General features: G+C 44.8%; 1 protein-coding gene across 4 annotated transcripts; it reads left to right on the top strand.

Moving 5' to 3' along the window:
- The first annotated feature begins 680 nt into the window (after window positions 1-680).
- On the top strand, window positions 681-19564 carry LOC142913368 (heterogeneous nuclear ribonucleoprotein L-like). 4 transcript variants are annotated; one of them, XM_076060893.1, is made up of 14 exons: window positions 681-752; window positions 2551-2921; window positions 5340-5458; window positions 7711-7948; window positions 8330-8415; window positions 8547-8643; window positions 10083-10152; window positions 13471-13557; window positions 14045-14301; window positions 14657-14778; window positions 15459-15660; window positions 16272-16329; window positions 17180-17275; window positions 17732-19564. In XM_076060893.1, the coding sequence occupies exons 2-14, from the start codon at window positions 2700-2702 to the stop codon at window positions 17785-17787; spliced, it is 1710 nt and encodes a 569-aa protein (XP_075917008.1). In that variant the 5' UTR covers window positions 681-752; window positions 2551-2699; the 3' UTR covers window positions 17788-19564. The 4 variants fall into 4 exon arrangements, with proteins under 4 accessions (XP_075917008.1, XP_075917009.1, XP_075917011.1 ...); XM_076060894.1 differs by lacking the exon at window positions 5340-5458 and having other exon boundaries at window positions 2551-2951; window positions 7733-7948; XM_076060896.1 differs by lacking the exon at window positions 5340-5458.
- The last annotated feature ends 138 nt before the right edge of the window (window positions 19565-19702 follow it).

The following is a 19702-nucleotide window of genomic DNA, read 5'->3' on the forward strand; positions in this document are numbered from 1 at the left end:
TGCTCCTTGCTGATTGACGTCTGGATGTTCGTACCTATCGGTTGAAGCAAACCCCACTGCTGTTGTTGAGACGCTGTGCACCAATAAGGGTCCAACACATTGACGGCCTTCAGGCCAGGAAAGTCACAACATTTGCACACGAAGGACGCATTCACGCAAGTACCCCATGCTCCGTTTTGAAGTTTTAAAATGAAGCATCTTTGAATTGTGTTGTGTTTTGAATTAGATGATTTTATTTCTTCATTAAAAGCTTGTATCAATTTACATCTGGAAGACTTCATTGAAAAGGACATTTCGTGTGAATTTTCTCTCGTCATTAAGTAGATGGCCTTGCCGGGGGTTCGGTTCAATGCGGACACAAACAGTGTACACACACAATGTACACACACAGTGTACACACACAGTGTACACACACCGTGTACACACACAGTGTACACACACACAGTGTATACACACAGTGTACACACACAGTGACACAGCGACACACACAGTGACACAGTGACACACACAGCGTACACACACACAGCGATACACACAGTGACACACGTGGTGTCAATAAAGTTACAGCCACTACGTGGTGTCAATAAAGTTACAGGAAACCGTGTGGTGTCAACGTTACAGCCACCACGTGGTGTCAATAAAGTTACAGGAACCGTGTGGTGTCAATAAAGTTACAGCCACCACGTGGTGTCACTAAAGTTACAGCGGCTCAGGGAGGCGGACCGCGAAGCCTCGGCGAAAACCTCGTGCCGGTAAAACCCCTCACACCCCTTAGGCAGGGATCCCCTTGACCCCTCACACCCCCTAGGCAGGGATCCCCTTGACCCCTCACACCCCTAGGCAGGGATCCCCTTGACCCCTCACTCCCTAGGCAGGGATCCCCTTGACCCCTCACACCCCCTAGGCAGGGATCCCCCTATGGGCAGTGTTGAGTCTATGGTGCAGTGTTGAGTCTATGGTGCAGTGTTGAGTCTATGGTGCAGTGTTGAGTCTATGGTGCAGTGTTGAGTCTATGGTGCAGTGTTGAGTCTATGGTGCAGTGTTGAGTCTATGGTGCAGTGCTGAGTCTATGGTGCAGTGCTGAGTCTATGGTGCAGTGCTGAGTCTATGGTACAGTGTTGAGTCTATGGTGCAGTGTTGAGTCTATGGTGCAGTGTTGAGTCTATGGTGCAGTGTTGAGTCTATGGTGCAGTGTTGAGTCTATGGTGCAGTGTTGAGTCTATGGTGCAGTGTTGAGTCTATGGTGCAGTGTTGAGTCTATGGTGCAGTGTTGAGTCGATGGGCAGTGTTGAGTCTATGGGCAGTGTTGAGTCTATGGTGCAGTGTTGAGTCTATGGTGCGGTGTTGAGTCTATGGTGCAGTGTTGAGTCAGTGGGCAGTGTTGAGTCTATGGTGCGGTGTTGAGTCTATGGTACAGTGTTGAGTCTATGGTGCAGTGCTGAGTCTATGGTACAGTGTTGAGTCTATGGTGCAGTGTTGAGTCTATGGTGCAGTGTTGAGTCTATGGGTAGCAGTGTTTAGTCTATGGTGCAGTGTTGAGTCTATGGTGCAGTGTTGAGTCTATGGTGCAGTGTTGAGTCTATGGTGCAGTGTTGAGTCTATGGGCAGTGTTGAGTCTATGGTGCGGTGTTGAGTCAGTGGGCAAACATACAAAATCAGCAGGGGATCAAATACTTTTTTCCCTCACTGTAGTAGAGACGATGGGACAAAGGGGTCTATCTACTTCATGTATTTTTGGTAAGCCGTATAATCTTGGTGGCCTGGCAGCAGAAGGTTTCAAAGATAACTGTTTGGTTTGATCAATTAATGTGGTTGAATCAGAAATGATTTTGGTTTGTATGACGAGGCTGTTGGTGGGATCTCTTTATTTTTGTATAGCTTCCATCATTGAGTAATTCTTGAATTTTGTTGTTATATTCTATTTTATCCATGATGACAGTGGCATTGACCTTGTCGGCTGAGAGGATGACAATGTCATCCCTCTTTTTTAATTCATATAATAATCAAATTTGATTATTTTTATTTATTTATTCTTATTTAAATATAATCAAATTTGCTTAGTAAAATTTTAAACGGAATGTTATTTATTATTTTAAATAATCAAATGTTATTATTTGTAAGTTTTATTTATTATTACTTAAAAATATTAAAATTTGGTTATAAAGAAAGGCTAAATTATTAATTAAATATTTCTGCCTTGATTTATTATGCAAAAGTGATCGAAATTGTGCAATTATTTTATTATTTATTCATTATTATTTAAAAATAATCCAATTTGATTATTTTAACATATAATGTATATTTATGTATTATTTAATAATAATTGCATTTCATTATTTTAGTTTATACATTTTTATTTATTTATGCTTATTTTAAAAATAATCTAATTTGGTTTTTATTTATTTATTCTTATTTAAAAGTAATCAAATTTGATTATTTTTAATTTATTTTTATTTATAATGATTTTACAATAATCAAATTTGAGTATTTTTATTCATCATTATTATTATTTATTTAATATTATAAAAATATAATCAAATTTTATTGTAGTCCGAGTCCGACCTAGGGGGAGGCCCACGACTGCTTCAGATCTCCGTCGCCGGCCCCAGTCGGCCGAGAGAGGCGTCACGTGACGAGTGGCTGTGGGGTCACACCAAGCCGCGCGAACATCGCCAGAGGACACATCGATCCGAGAATTGATGTCACGCGTTGGAATCGCCCCGCCGCCGCCGCCCGCTGCTGCTGACGCTCGGCGATCCGCGCGGGCGTCGGTTTCAAGCGACAGGATCGCGAATCGATTCCCTCCGGCGCTCCACGCCACCACGACAATGTCGACCACCGCCGCCTCCTCCCCCCGGCACGCGGCCAAGCGCCTGGGAGTCAATGGCGAAGGCAACAACCGCGTCCAGGCGGGCGCGATGGTGAGCGTCAGTGACGAGCGACTTGACGAGGTGTTTTTATAACGAGAAGATGTTTCTTTTACTCCTCGCCCAGAGCCTCGTTGTGAGGCCTAGGCCAGAGGCTTCACTCAGGCGACGTACCACCACCACCACCAGCCGTGTTTATATTATTTAACGTGATTGTTTAGCGTTGTAACCCGCGGATTCCAGTGCCGTGAGGCGAGTTGTGTGAGACTATATGTTGCGAAGAGCTTCTCGTTGTTGTTGGGGGGGATGGACCACGCGGACCACAGCATCGCTAGGCTCTGCTTACGTTCAGTAAAACGCGTTTTGGTAAACGTGGATTTCGTGTTCGTTAACACTTTGGGCTATTTCCAGTGTAATTTTTTTAGACGGCGTTTTCTCTTCTAAGGGTGTGTATTCTCTTTGCACTGAACGTTAAAATACTAAAATAATAAAAAAATAAAACAATAAAAACATTCGTGATTGCAGTAATTCATATTCTTAGCTCTTTCGGTAAAGTCACGTTGAAGGGAAACAATAAAATAATAAAATATATATAAAACAATAAAAATTATCACTATTGTTTTATATATATTTTATTGTTTCCCTTCAACGTGACTTTACCGAAAGAGCGAAAAATAAAAACATTGCCTACCAGGAGAGATTCGTTCATGAGGCTATCCACATATACAACAAGCACAGAGACAATTTCAACCGAGAAGATGGATTCTGGCTTAGAAATCATTGGAAGGATTTGATAAATCATTTCGGGTCTTAATTGATTGTTCACGCATATGGTGACTTTCAGACCGCATCCATTATTTTCCTCTCCCCCCTCTTTTCCGAACATAGATGGACTCATATTCTTAGTTTTTTCGGTAAAGTCACGTTGAAGAGAAACAACAAAATAATAAAATATATATAAAACAATTAAAAAATTCTCACGACGTTTCGACCATAACGACCGTTTGAGTTATGGTCGAAACGTCGTGAGAATTTTTTATTGTTTTATATATATTTTATTATTTTGTTGTTTCTCTTCAACGTGACTTTACCGAAAAAACTAAGAATATGAATTACTGCAGTCACGAAAGCTTTAAATCAAAATAGATGGACTCGTCCATCTGAATAACTGCCAAATCGCTCTCCGTGGTGCTGACGTTAAAAAAATAAAAAACGCCACTTTTTTTCAAAATTTCTTGCTGTGGTTTTCACACCTGATGATGATTGCTCGTGTTGCAGTCGAAACGTCGTGAGAATTGTATTGTTTTATATTTTTATTATTTTATTGTTTCCCTTCTACGTGGTGACTTTACCAAAAGAACCAAGAATATGAATCCCTGCAGTCACGAAAGCTTTAAATCAAAGGTTAAAATACTAATGAAGTTAAAATACCAATGTGTTAAATGTCCCACGCGATGGCGTCGTAGGGTAGCTCTTCGACCCTCCCCAATATGTTTAAACACTTTGTGGAATAATAAAACTTTACAGCGTCTACAAAAGCGCACCTGGCGGTGGGGGATGCGAGTTCCAGAGTTTATAACTCGAGGGCCGTTTAGATTTAAAGTTAAACTCGCGAACGTTCTTAGCGATTACTGAAATGATGGCACTGAGCTATGGCCACTTTTTTGCCAAACGGATGCAGATTTAAAAAGCCCTTTAATGCAAGTGTCTGCATCTGCTCCGATATCACTTGCCGGCGATGTCAGCCGTGGCTCCGCAAACGAACTTGTATCTCCCGGTTCATAGTGGAACGCGCGTTGAAAGCACTGCACCACTTTACCATGTCTGTCTGAAATGTTTCGCTCCGGATGACCGCTGCAAAGTATGATCTGTGTTTTTATTTAGCGTGCTGATCTTAAAGGTGCATTGAAAAATGTGATACTCCGGCTGATGCTCCTGTTGTTGTGGAGTGACTCATGCAGCCAGCTGTGGCTCTAGGGTTTGGTGTTACATGTTGTTTATGTGGTTTATTGTTAAACATTCGGTCACAGTCCCCGTGATCACTGTTACATTGCATTTATGGCTTTATTTTGGTGATTTTGAAAAAGTTTTATGGTTTGGCCATGTTTTGTTGTAGTACGGAGTTAGACTGATGTCCTTAATCTTAGTTGTCTTGTGGTTGTTGTTATTTGACTTGCATCCCACTGGGATTTTTGCACACAACGTTGGTGTACGGTGCTATTTCAGGAATATTTTGATGTTTTTTTTTAACTGGATTTTCTGTTTGCACAGTCACACGTAGTCACTTTAAGATGTTTTTCTTGGTCGTGTTTTTGTTTTTTTGTTTGTTGCGGTTGCACCTGATTCAAGAGCCGAATGGCTCACAGGGCTATACCAAATAAATGAAACTGAAAACTGTCTTCTCGGTATAGGAGGAAACAACAGCTTTGCACAATAGTCGTGTTGAGTTTGCTTCCTTGCCGACGTGCACAGGACACGTTTGAGGACCCACACAAGCCCCCACCGTCGGCTGTGGTTCACGTGCAGGGACTCTCGGACACAGCCCTCGAGTCGGACCTCGTGGAGGCCGTGCGGCACTTTGGCTTAGTCAGGTGACCAGTTGGTGGTGACCGTTGCCCGCATGGGGAAGGAAGCTGTATTATTATTATTGTTATTATTGTTGTTTACCGAAAAAAACAAAGATTTATTCCTGCGGTCACGAAAGCTTCGAACCAAGTTTAAACCGCCTCTACGGGGAGGTATAAGGTCTGTATCTTTGTCTCTGTCTTTGTGTTGTCTTGTGTTGTCTGTGTGTTGTCTCTGCTTGTGTATCTGCCTTTGTGTCTGTGCTTGGATTTGTTTATCTGTGCTGTCTCTGCCTGTGGGTAGGTCTTGGTGCTTCCGAATGTTTGCTGCCGTGCTCCACTTTGCTCTATGCATACCTCATGCTAAAATGTCCCATTGTCTCTCAGCCTTGCCTTCTCATGCAAATATGTCCCATTGTCTCTCAGCCTTGCCTTCTCTGCCTATTTAAGACGACTTCATTGTGTGCTTGTACCTATGCTGGTCCGCTCTACTTGAATGTCTGTGTGTGTGTGCCGTCTGTATCTTAAATTTCATACTTAACTTGCAATTTAGCAATCTTTGAAATAACGTAATCAACCAGGCTTTGCGTTAATTGTGTTTTGACCGACCGTCTGTGTTGCTTCATATGGTTTCCAAATTCTGCTAAACTCTTGTCTGTTTGGTATGCTTCTCTCTCTGTGTCCCCTATTGTGTCGGTGTTAGTTCCCCCTACTTGGGTGTCTGTATATACATCTGAGGTTATGTTTCCCCTCTCTCGTAAATTTAGCTCTTCTTTACCTGATGATGGCTGCTTGTGTTGTAACCGAAACGTCGTACGCTATTATGTTATTTTATTATTTCTTATTTATACGTGACTTTACCGAAAAAAACAAAGATGATTGTTATTATAGTTATTATTATTGGTGTTATTATTGTTGTTATTATTGTTGTTGTTATTATTATTGTTGTTGTTATTATTGTTGTTATTATTGTTGTGGTGGTGGTGTTTGCGGACGTGGAGTGAACGTAGACCTTGGAAATTCGAGTATTACCAATTTTCGGTTCAACAACTCAAGAAATTGCATAACACGAAAATACTCGATGGTTCTTAAGCACGGGGTGGGAGATGCCCTTCCTGGGGGTGCAAGACATGCCAGATTATTTTTTACAAGGTAAATCATCGAAACACATTGAGCACGGGCACGTAAGCACCGCTACTTTGTTCCATCAAACCTCTAAATTAATAAACATTGTACGTTTAAACAAAAAAAATATTGAGAACCAAAGGGGGGGTGGCAAGGCTGCAGGTTAAAGCTCAAGAACCACTTCCGTAAATAAAAAGTCGTGGCCGCGTGTGGCGGTGGACGAGAGGGCGCGGCGTTGCCCACGTCACGGCGTGATCGGCGACGCCGTGCGTGGCTTACTCGAGGCCTTTACAGCCTGAAGTGACCAACCAAAAACCGCTTCATCTTCTTTGGGGTTCTTTCGGTAAAGTCACCACGGCGTAGAATGAGAATAAAATAATAAATCGATCAAAATTAAAATAACACGATAAAATTCTCACGACGTTTCGGGCCACAACACAAGCGGCCTTCATCAGGTGAAGGGACGAGACTGCCAAACTGAAATAGGACAGTCTCGTCCCTTCACCTGATGAAGGCCACTTGTGTTGTGGCCGAAACGTCGTGAGAATTTTATTGTGTTATTTTATTAATTTATTATTTTATTCTCATTCTACGCGACTATACCGGAAGAACCAAAGAAGGTGAATCCTTGCAGTCACGAAAGCTTTAAATCGAAACAAAAACCGTTTGTTTTTCAATTTCCCCAAGTCACGAATTCCCTCCGAATTAAAGTGCCGCTGCTGCTTTTGTTGTGCCGTCTGACAAAAGCGGCACACGTTCAACTGTGATTAGTAACCGTGTTAAAAATTAATATCTCGTATTGAAATGGTGCACACACGTACCTTGTTTATGTACGTTTGAAGAGGCTTCGTTTGTCAGGTGATACATCGACAGAAGAAGACTACATTACCCTCAAGATGTATTTTAAATATAATTATATTCTTACAGTACATTCAATTCCAACGTACTACACTGCCAAACTGAAATGGGACGTAGCATCTAACCTGCATCCAACCAGTCTCCACTCCGTTGCATGCATTGAAACATTTCTTGAGATCAAATGAGGTGACTTGGAGCAGACCAACCTCGTGTTTAACATTAACAACAGGCATGCGTTTTAAAGTCGGCCACATCTTTGAATAACGGCACTCGTTTGAATCGCTCCCTCCGTGCAGCTACGTGGTGATGATACCCAAGACGCGGCAGGCGCTGGTGGAGTTTGAAGACCCGGAGAGCTCCCGCAGCTGCGTCGACTACTCGTCCAAGGGCTCCGTCTACGTGTGCGGGCAGCCGGCCTACTTTAACTTCTCTACCAGCCAGAAGCTTTGGCGCCCTGGCGTCCCGGGGGACAACGGCAACAGCAACCACATCCTGCTCTTCACCATTCTCAACCCCATCTACCCCATCACCACGGTGGACATTGTTACACTTACAGCAGCTGGACATTAATGTGTGAATAGTTTGTCGGGTGTGCCACGCACACACGCGCATGTTTCATTTATACGAGTGAAATTATGTCCGTTTTGGATTACAGTGAATGGCTTTGCTAAGGAAATTACATTGATCCTTTGGTTAATTTGAGGCAATTGAAGTCGTGTTTTTTGTTTGTGCTTTGAAGTCTACCAATGGCATTGAATAAAAAACAATATATAGACCTAATGTTGATTTTGGAAAGCGTTGATGTCCTGTATGGCTCGATCTTAAAAATTCACTGGAAAAAAAGCTTTTCAAATTTACTTGGTAATGCGTGCAAAATCACCTCGCTGCGTTTGTGTGCTCCATGTGGTCCTGCAGGATGTGCTTTACAACATTTGCAAACCATTTGGGCCTCTGCAACGCATTGTTATCTTCAGGAAGAATGGCCTGCAGGCCTTTGTGGAATATCCTTTCAACGAAATGCATAACCGTAACGATATGTCCGCCATTCACGTAATTTTACGTGTTATTTTGGAGATGCTAAATGTATTGTTTTTAAAATGAAATGGTCGTGTTTTCCTTAATTTTTGGCCACGTTTGTTTCGGTTGAGAGCGCCGAGAGAGCGAACTCATCTCTGAATGGAGCGGACATCTATTCGGGCTGCTGTACTCTTATAGTGGACTATGCAAGGGCAAGTACAACCGATACTTTGTACATTCACAAGTGTGTGCACCACAACCTGGGTTTTTTCACCCGCAGACCAAAGATTTCATTTAATATTCTGAATTGACCACTTTGGTGAGCAAATAATGCTGAATACACACGGCAATTCATTGCTAGATGAGGGCTTCCGCACTCGATGCCTGTTGTGGGGGTTATTTGACTTGTGTGCGGGGTAAAGGAGTGTAGCATATATTGTGGCAGCATAGAAATACAATGCACCCAATGGATTTTACAGCTGCCCACCACACAGCCCCACAACCTACAACAACCCATTGTGCATGACGGGCATCCTTGCCGTTGTCTAAAGTCAAACTTTTCCCAATTGATATTACCGTGTGAGGGTGGTTCTCATCTGAGCCAGTGCCCTGAGCCAGTTAATGGAAAATTCGCATCCAGTGGGAAGGGTAGAGTTGGTTTTCAATTCGATTTTATTTGGTGACGGGTGATTAACATTCAGCCATAGGCTGCTTTGCGAGACCTGCAGAGTACCTGAGGGGAGATGTTACATTGTTAGCAGGAAATAAAATTACAGAACAGTAATAACGAATGCATCATTTTCATAACGGGGTTATGGCACTTCAACATTTTTGAGGTATACGATCAAGGCTAACGCTTTACAGTACACGAGGAACACTGCAAATAAATAATACCGAGTTAGGCAGAGCATGCCAAACTTATGTGCGATTAAACAAGTTTGGAATTTAAATAGGCCACCGAGGGATAGCGATTTTTATCTGCAAACACGAAGGGAGCTTGTTCCAACGAAGAGGGATAATCAACACGTGATCTTAAAAAAAAAACTGGTGGCAGAAGGCCACTGTTTTCCCACAACTCCGATAAGCACGCTTTTGCTACGTACGGTGCGAAAGTTTAGCTTATCGTTGACTTGCTACGTGTGGCAGCTCTTATTCATTCATCTCCCAGGAAGTTAAGGGTTGCGTTAAGTACCTCGGCTTTACCGCAAGTTGCGTGCCGTAATTGTCTCAGGGGTAATGACCGCTTAATAATTATTAAGCTTGTAAATTTTAAATGGTTCTAAAGTTTCGATTTAAAGCTTTCGTGACTGCAAGGATTCATCTTCTTTGGTTCTTTCGGTAAAGTCACCACGTAGAATGAGAATAAAATAATAAAATAAAACAATAAAATTATCGCGACGTTTCGGCCACAACACAAGGTCGGGACGACAGGTTTGTTCCTTTCACCTGAAGAAGGCCACTTGTGTTGTGGCCGAAACGTCGTGAGAATTTTATTGTTTTATTTTATTATTTTATCCTCATTCTACGTGGTGACTTTACCGAAAGAACTAAAGAAGGTTCTAAAGTTATATATTTTTTTCCCAGCATCTATGCCCTATATGCTGGCCACGAATAATGTTTATCTTTTCCCCCTGCTGTGTCCTCTTTACAGGCGACGCGTCTGAATGTGTTTAAAAATGACTCTGAGACCTGGGACTTCACCAACCCTGGCCTCAAGCAAAGTAAGACCAATATTGAGCATATCAGAGCCGCGCTCTCTCGACAGCTGGTGGTGGTGAGCCCTCGGGTGTGTGGGGGGGGGGGGGGGTGACGTTTTTAACGCAAGGGCTGGGGGTGTGCACGGCGTGATGAAACAGGCATTGACTTTCTGTACGCGGCCGGCTTTGCCGTGTTATACTTGAAGATCAGTGGCCAAGTAGAGGGGGAAGTTTGGAGCGTTCTCAAGAGGATAATGCAGCTTCTGCACTTGAGATTTTGGTTGCAGAAAAATGTCACACCTGCAGACACTTGGTTGTCTTGAAGCACATTGGTGTACTGTTTACAATCTACAGAACTTGGTCGTTGTCACAGGAAGTTATTTGAAACGCCATTCCCCTCTTTTGTATCAATCATGCAATCACTGCAATTGTGTAGAGCTGGTCAAGGTTATTTTCGTTTATACCTATCTTCTCCATATATATAAAAGGCAAAGTTGTGAATATGTGTGTCTGTTCAAAATGTTTAGCGTACTTCCCGACATGCAACAAACTGGAAATTTGCCATGTGGGTACTTTCCAGACTGTACACCGTGCAAACATTACACAAATACACTTTTGTTTTTTTGGGGGGGGGGGGGAGCTCGATAATGCATTTATTTTTTGCACGGCAAGTGAGCTGTGACGTCAAATCTGTCACGTGACCCGTAGTGTAGCGGTTAGCGCTACGCTGCGCTACGAACCCGGCGACCCAAGTTCGATTCCCACTCACCGCCACCACCGGTGACGATTATTTTAACCGGTCCTGGGCCTCCCCTAGGTCGACTCAGCCTCAAACGAGTAACTGCTGTGGTGTGTGAACATCGCCACTGGGGAGACAAAGGCGGCCGGGCGTGGTGGATCCAAGTCCCGGGCGAAGCCGGGTAGTAACAGCTAGCGCAACATATAACTAAATAATCTTTGTGTTTTTTTAGCCCATGCTAAGCTTGCGTAGTTTACTCTGGGCAGATTGGTTTTAAACTCCTGCCCGTGTACTTTGTTTTTCTAGTTTACCCTTCACAACAATGTGGCAGTATAAGTGAATGTTGTGAAGAACAGGATTCACAAGGAGGCATGTGGCTGCTGGAGTGTTCAATAATCCATTGGATTCATTTTTTTGTTACCATTAAAGCTATATTCTTAGTTCTTTCGGTAAAGTCACGTTGAAGGGAAACAACAAAATAATAAAATATATATAAAACAATACAAATTCTCACATTAAAGCTGTTGCCCTGGTGCATTGCCATTAAGTTGGTCGCATTTTAGACTTTGATCAGCTTTTAATATTTTCCCAACGTCAAGTGCATGTGGCCCATAGGTGGGAACTCGGGTGTTCGGGGTGTATCAAGGCTGGTCATTTTTACACTACAGTGTAAAACCTTGCATTGCGAGCATAATTCGTTCCGGGAACGTGTTTGTAATCCAAAGCGCTCGTACATCAAAGCACTCGTCTATCAGTTGTGTGATCACGTGACTCACAGCAGTACAAAGTGTGTCTACACGTGCTGCTCGTATTGCAAGACCTCGCTCGTTTATCAAGTTAATATTTATTTACAATTTTAGCTCGTCTTGCAAAACACTCGCAGACCAAGTTACTCGCAATCCAAGGTTTTACTTTGTATTTAGATTTACCAGGGTGTGTGTCTGTTGGATCAGAAGTAGATGCCAACTTTCACTGGCATATTTGAGGTGGACATTGCACGTTGCGTTTTTATATTTTGTAGGGTTGAGAAACCTTGACTGCGTTATGTGGTGTCTGGGTACTAAGCGGAGAAGCTTAGAGGATGTCAGAAAAGCCGATATTTACGATTGAAAATATCACTTATAAAGTAACCCTTTTAATTTGGTACGATTGAACCTGAACAGGAAAATGGTATCTTTGTCCCGAGTACATTGTGTGTAGGCACAGATATTAGTTTCCGAAGAGGTAAGTCTCGCCACTTTATCAAGGGAGCTTCAGGGACACGGTGCGGTTTGATTTTATCGCCAAATTTTCGTAAACGTTTCGAAGGGTATTTTCCTCACTCCCAACATCAACGCTACAAGGAGCATCTGCGAGCATTGCCGCACACAAAAGCACACGGAGGCAATTTGCAAGCAACACACGAGCAATCAAGCGCCCGGCAGCCAACAGCCACCGACGTGAACGGCGACGACACGAACGGCGACATTGGCGACATCCTCGTCGGCACTTGGGAGGCACCGGGGACCAAGCAACCAACACGCCGCCGCCGCTGTGACACGCACGGCCGACCCGCGCCCCCCCACGCCTGCAGCGCCACGTCACGGAACACTCGGCGCAGCACGCCGCGTCCGCTGCACCGCAACCGCCACGTGCCGCTTGGCAGAGGCCATCGGATAACCCGCGTCCAGCCGCAGGCATCGGGGGACACGGCGCTGACAGACCGGCAAAGCACCGGCACCACCGCGAAGAAGCCGGGAGCGACGAAAGCCCGCATTCACCACGAACGGGACTTGGAAATAAGCCGAACGGAACGCGTGCCGATGCGTTTGGGGCTTAAAATCGCTCCGTTGGTGAGAATTTACCTCGACGCTCGTACGTTTAGACTGCCTTGCTAAAGTTTTGTTTGCAAACGAGGCTTTTGACATTGCAGATGCCAGACACAACGCATTTCGCATCGGTTTATAAGCGGCGATCTTTTTCATTTTAAAGGTTTGTAAGGCCCCGTCGCCCACTTAAGTGTCCCAATTTTAAGCCCCAAACCAAAAAGGGTCGCCGGAGAGCGAGAGGTGCGGTGGCACGGACAACGCGGGGGGGTCCATTTGTGCCGAGCGTGACTGCTGTTGGCGCAGGAAAGAAGGCGCCGGCCTTTCTGTTGCATCCTCCTCGCGATGGGTTGTCAGCCGCCGCCCGACTCTGGGCAACTTTGTGTTCCCGTCGAAGTGTAGACTGGGTAAGAAACGAGCGGGCATCGCAGGCGGCAACCACGGACACTCGCTGACGCCGCACCTCGGAACAATTTGTCGCGTGCATCTGTACACCTCCAATAAATTTTGTTTTTTCTTCTTCTTGCGATGAGCGTTTCTTTACGCGCTGTATTTTGTATGGTGCTCGTTATTTATGTTGCACCGTGTGAAATCTGCATTTTAAAAATACCGCCAATTGTTTTTATCGACAGACGCAGCGCGCCCCCGTGTGGAGTGTGCCCGGAATTTCTTAATGTGTTGGTCATGTGAATGTTCTGGGTGCAGAATGCATTTTTTGGATTGTCCTTATTTTGTGCAGCAATGAGCGCTTATGTTTCCCGTGGGTGAATTTGGTGATCGTTTTTTTGTTGTTTTCAGAGGACAATGCAGTGATGCCAGCGAAGCAAACGTCTCTCCTTGGCGACCATCCCAAAGCACACGCTTGCGGTGGTGGCGACTGTGGAGGTAATCCCCTTGTTGCGAATGCTATAATTTCGGTTTCCTTCAGCTTGCTGTCAGATTGAAAGAACCTGCTGCCTGTTGAGAACATTTCTTATTTGGAATTAGTGTTAAGGTGCATCCTAAAAACCTTTTTTTGCGATTAACAATTGCAACGTATGAGTTGCTTTGTGTTTTAAGAGACGATATTTCCAATAGCTATCAGATGTATTGGGTATTTAAAACAAGCTATGCTGAATAAGAGCTCTAGCTTGGTGGCCCTCAACCTAAAATAAAAACTAGTTTAGTCTATTCCCTAGGCAACTGAGTCTTCTGGACCAATGTTTTCCAGTGTCTCCAAGGAGTAGAGTGGTGATTCCTGGGTTACCTGACCTTATAGGAAAGGGCACACGTGTGTAAGATGATGGCTGTCATAAATCTGTTTTTCAGAGAAGTTTAGAGAGTTTCAGCTAGTTCACGATGCGTTTCCCCCTCTTGTGTGTTTGCGTCACAGGCCACCAGCAGCCACCACCACCGGGCGTCGACTATGGATCTGGCGGCGACGGCATGGGCGGTGGGGGAGGAATGGGCATGGGAGTAGGCATGGGCAACCAGGTTGGGCCCCAGGGTGGTACCCAGGGCCAGCACGTGCAGGCCATGATGAACCAGCAGGCCGACAACAAGGTCCTCATTGTGTACGACTTGGACGCCGAACGCTTCAACTGCGACCGCGTGTTTAACATCCTCTGCCTCTTCGGCAACGTGGAGAAGGTGCCTTCGCTGGGTGTTGCGCGCACCTGCTTTGAAATGAGTCCCCGTTTTTTTTCTTCCAAAGGTTCAACCGCGGTGCAATGCGTACGCACGCGTGTGGTGCACGTCGTGCGCTGATCGTGTTATATAAAGTGGGAGATTCACACGACCAAATTTGTTCACCGATTGACAACATACACATTTGGTCATTTTCTTTACAAAAATGTACCCAATGCGAAGTGTTCTTTGTGCATGTTTTCTAATGGCCCCTCGGCCAACACTTCACATTTCAACAATGCGTTACAACGAAACTTGTAGATATTTTCGTGCAAGATTGCGCGATGCTGAACCGTCTTACGGGTTGTTATTTTTGTAGGTTAAGTTCCTGAAGAGCAAGCCGGGAGCCGCCATGGTCGAGATGGGAGATCAGTACGCCGTGCACAGGGCGGTTTTTCACCTCAATATGTCTCAGATCTTTGGAAATAAAATCAACCTCTGGTGAGCCTTTTTGTTCCCGTGTTAAATTGGTAAATGTAACTCGTCATATCCTGTTAATGTAATTGGATACTGCTTTCCATTTAGAGAAGACAACTTTAGTAAATATTTAGTGCAAGTGACTAAATTTTAGGACGGTGAAAAAGAGAGCTGATGAATACCGTGAACGAAACACTTGTCACACAGCTCACGAGGACCCTGGTGACTTGCTGTCCAGAGCCTTTATTGAAGTGGTGAACATGAAATTTGGATTCTAGATTTGAAGCTTTACGGGGAGGGCCTTTATTGAAATAGCGAATGTGAAATTTGGATTCTAGATTTGAAGCTCTACGGGGAGGGCTTTCACCTATCTGTTAGAGCTTTCAACAGACAACGGGACAAGAAGTCAAAGCTCATCGAGACGCTGACCTTCCTCAAAAGATGCCGCGACAACAAGCTTAAAGGACGCGACCTGGGCTTGCTGTCTTCACTCCAACGCTGTCCTCTGGACAGTCCGGTCCCTTCACCTGATGAAGGCCACTTGTGTTGTGGCCGAAACGTCGTGATTTTTTGTTATTTTATTTTTTACCCACGTGACTTTACCGAATCGAACCAAAGAGCACGTGAAATTTGGAACGTGATAAAATAAAAACTAAAAACAGTTTCTTCGCGCTATTCCCTCCCTTCCGCCCTCGTCTCGGCAGCGTGTCGAGGCAGCGGTCGATTGTGCCGGGCCAGGCGTTCGAGCTGCCGGACGGCACCGACAGCTACAGGGACTACGCAGGTTCTCACAACCACCGCTACGCCAACAGCGAGAAGGCGGCGAAGAACCGCAACCAGCGTCCCACCGCGGTGCTGCACTTCTTCAACGCGCCCACGGACATCACGGCCGAGATGTTCGCGCAGGTCCGTGCCCCCGCCGCCCCTTCAGCCTGCTGCCAGCAGCGCAGAAGGGGAGCGCGTTCGGTTTCTTTAAAAGTTTTCCCAGGTGAAGCTTTTATAAATATTCAAGTCCAAAGTTTGCACGTGAAACAATCGTGGGTTTTTAAGATGAGCCTATTGATGTTGTGGAGTTTGTGGTGGCCAATGACACGTTTCCTGTGACGGGACAAATGTAAAATGGTGTAATGTAGTTTCCTTTCAGCGGTTAAAACATAAGATGTATAAATAATGCAGTCGATGTTCCAAAGGGACTTTTTTGTTACAGACTAGACAACACCTCGCGTTAATTTGTCCTGTTTAATACATTACGATTCATATTCATTCGTATTCGAAAGGTTTACATTTCAGTCTTTGGACATTGTTTCTGCAAATGGTTGCATTCCCCCTGAGTCTATGCTTGGTGTTCACAATAATCTGAGCACTTTAAAAGACTGCTCCAAAGCTGGCGAATGTAAATTTAAAAATGGACAACGGGATTTGTGCCTGCAATTAAAATGACATCTCCCGAATGCTTTACCGGTGCACGTTAACTGTTACCAACTATAACGTGAACGCCGCCCGTTCTGTCCCCGCAGCTGTGCGACGAAATGTCGATTGCGAGGCCCCGCTCTTTCAAAGTGTTTTCTGGAAAAAGTAAGTCCCGCAAAGTATGTTTATTATTTATCTTACGTGTCATGGCACAGAATAAATCGTGTACTGTATTCTCCATGCAATCGTCGCTTGATTTACAGCACGACACCAGATGATCTGCAACGTGTGCTATGAGGCCATGCTCAAGAAACCCTGTGAGAAATTCTCTCCCGAGAGCAATCCTTGCTATTCACTCGCGCCCAGGCTGACTGGACCGTGTTAGCGTAGCCAAGGCATCGGACTGAAGCCTTCCTGCTGCAGAAATTCACCGACGACTGACACCACCCTTTAAACACGGCAAAGGGTTTCATATTCTTGGTTCTTTAGGTAAAGTCACATAGAAGGGAAACAACAAAATAATAAATATATACAAACACAGACAATTTCAACCGAGAAGATGGATTCTGGCTTAGCAATCATTGGAAGGATTTGATAAACCATTTCGGGTCTTAATTGATTGTTCACGCTTACGGTGGCTTTCAAACCGCATCCATTATTTTCGTCTCCCCCCTCCTCTTTTCAGAACATAGATGGACTCGTCCATCTGAACAACTGCCAAATCGCTCTCCGTGGTGCTAACGTTAAAAATAACCGCCACTTTTTTCAAATTTTCTTGCTGTGGTTTTCACACCTGATGATGATTGCTTGTGTTGCAGTCGAAACGTCGTGAGAATTTTATTGTTTTATATTTTTATTATTTTATTGTTTCCCTTCTACGTGGTGGTGACTTTACCGAAAGAACCAAGAATATGAATCCCTGCAGTCACGAAAGCTTTAAATCAAAATGGTGAAGGGCGTTGCGTTTTACACGACCCAAATGACTCCATGAGCGACGGTCCGTCCACGTGTCCAGCCGATAGGAGCGTGTCCGGTCTGACGGAGTGGGAGACCAAGAACGATGCCATGGAGGCTCTGGCGTGCATTAACCATCACCCCCTGAAGAACGCAAGTAAGTTGTGGGGTGTTGGCCATTTGTGTTGGTGCGATGACATTGAAGCGGTGCTGCATTATCGGCAAATCTTTGGTCGTACGCTCTGTTGAGCACCTAATGTTCAGATTTGGGGGGGGGCGCTTGTTATTACCATAGCACCATCTGTGTACACTGGCTGCCTAGCAGCCTTGGGTGAAATTGCAGGAAGTGAAAGCAGTTGTAGATTGTTGTATTATATATTAACAGGTTGTTATTTATGGGCGATTTGGATTTCGTTGTTGTTTGCATGTACAGAATGGGATTGTAATTTGACATATCCAACCACTTTCACTTATCACAACTCAACGTTATCTTAGCTCCCTGAACGAGTTTGTTGACATCGACAAAGACCCTCCTAAGAATCGCTTCATTGTTTTAAGTTTTTGTGTGCTCCAGTGAAGACGTCATGTGGCTCCCCTGTTTTTATTTTCTCAGATGTTCCATACCTCTACACCCTCAAACTGTGCTTCTCCACTGCCCAGCCTTCATAGAAGACAACTCAACATGTTTCATGCCGTATTGAACGTCGGTGTCAACATCATTGTCACTTTGTGTACTATTTGTGAATGTCCCATCACTCTTGTTGAAAGTTAACCGTGGGTATAGGTCGAAAGTGCAATTTGACGCGTTTACATTTTAGTTGTCATTTTTTGGAGGATTAATTTAGATTTCTATATTGACTGCACCGAAAGATTTTAAAGGTCGCAGTGGAAATGAAGAATGTTGAAATTAAAATAATAATGATTAGTCTCCTTAACCTGCCGAGTTTGTCTGCCGTGTGCATTGCTATTTTGTCCATGAGCCCCAAACCAGATTTCACTTGGCAGTCCTCGGGTGCCGTAACTTTAGCGGCTCCAATTAATTTACAATTTGGGGGGGTTCTCAACTTGCTCATAGCCAAAGTTTTTGCTCCCACCACGAGTGATGCTCCTTTCTTGCTGTAGCCCATGGCACTAATATTGCCCATTTAATTTCATAACGGAGAGCTCTGAAATAAATGCCAAAGAGACCCTTTTGCGGGGGGGCTGGTAAAAATATACCCCGACTCATTGAAAATCCCATTGAAAAACATGGGTTGCCATTCTGTACAGTGCGTGTATTTAGCAGGTTAATACGCTTGCAAATATAAACCCCAAGAGAAAATAGAACAGTGTTTGAAAATAAAAGTATGGAGAGATGCATGTTTGACATCGAACTGGAATCGATTGAACATGAGCGTGGAGACATGAAGGAAGTTGGGCATAGGGTAGGTGAGTGACTGTGTGGGTGGCTAGGTGAGTGACTGAGTGTGTGGGTGGCTAGGTGAGTGAATGAGTGTGTGGGTGGCTAGGTGAGTGACTGAGTGAATGAGTGACTGAATGTGTGGGTGGCTAGGTGAGTGACTGCGTGAATGAGTGACTGTGTGGGTGGCTAGGTGAGTGACTGTGGGTGGCTAGGTGAGTGACTGAATGAGTGACTAAGTGTCTGTGTGGGTGGCTAAGTGAGTGAATGAGTGAGTGTGTGGGTGGCTAGATGAGTGACTGAGTGTTGGTGGCTAGGTGAGTGACTGTGTGGGTGGCTAGATGAGTCACTGAGTGAATGAGTGACTGTGTCTGTGGGTGGCTAGGTGAGTGACTGAGTGAATGAGTGTGTGGGTGGCTAAGTGAGTGACTGAGTGAATGAGTGACTGAGTGTGTGGGTGGCTAGGTGAGTGACTGAGTGTGTGGGTGGCTAGGTGAGTGAATGAGTGACTGTGTGGGTGGCTAAGTGAGTGAGTGACTGTGTGGGTGGCTAGGTGAGTGAATGAGTGACAGTGTGGGTGGCTAGGTGAGTGAGTGTGTGGGTGGCTAGGTGAGTGCGTGAATGAGTGACTGTGTGTGTGTGTGTGCGGCTAGGTGAGTGAATGACTGAGTGTGTGGGTGGCTAGGTGAGTGAATGACTGAGTGTGTGGGTGGCTAGGTGAGTGACTGTGTGGGTGGCTAGGTGAGTGAGTGACTGAGTGTGTGGGTGGCTAGGTGAGTGACTGTGTGTCTGTGTGGGTGGCTTATCAGGGACGGGTCCCGTGTGGCCAGTGGTCAAGACCTGTACCTTGGCTGGGTCAGGTCAGACTAGCCTCCCCTAGGACCCCCTTAGCTGGAGGACCCCGAGACCCTAGCCCAGGAATAGGGCGAGTTAGACCGAAGCCGTACCTCCTCAGCTAGCAGCGGGTGAAGGGGCCGTTACCCCTTCAAGTAGAAGGCTGTATTGTATTGTGTTAAGCACCTTTGTAATAAATAAGCATTGCCTCTACCGATTCGTCTCTACGCTGTCTTAAAGAACCCACTACACATGTACAGGAATAACTCTTACGTCTTTAACCATTGAACTTGTTTTAAATACATATAAAAACTCTAAACATTTATCATGTGCACAGTATCGTAATTAAGG

This window comes from Petromyzon marinus, unplaced genomic scaffold, assembly GCF_048934315.1.
Source record: "Petromyzon marinus isolate PM22_M1 ecotype Great Lakes invasive population unplaced genomic scaffold, UKy_Petmar_22M1.pri1.0 PM_G_Scaffold_25, whole genome shotgun sequence".
NCBI lineage: Eukaryota > Metazoa > Chordata > Hyperoartia > Petromyzontiformes > Petromyzontidae > Petromyzon > Petromyzon marinus.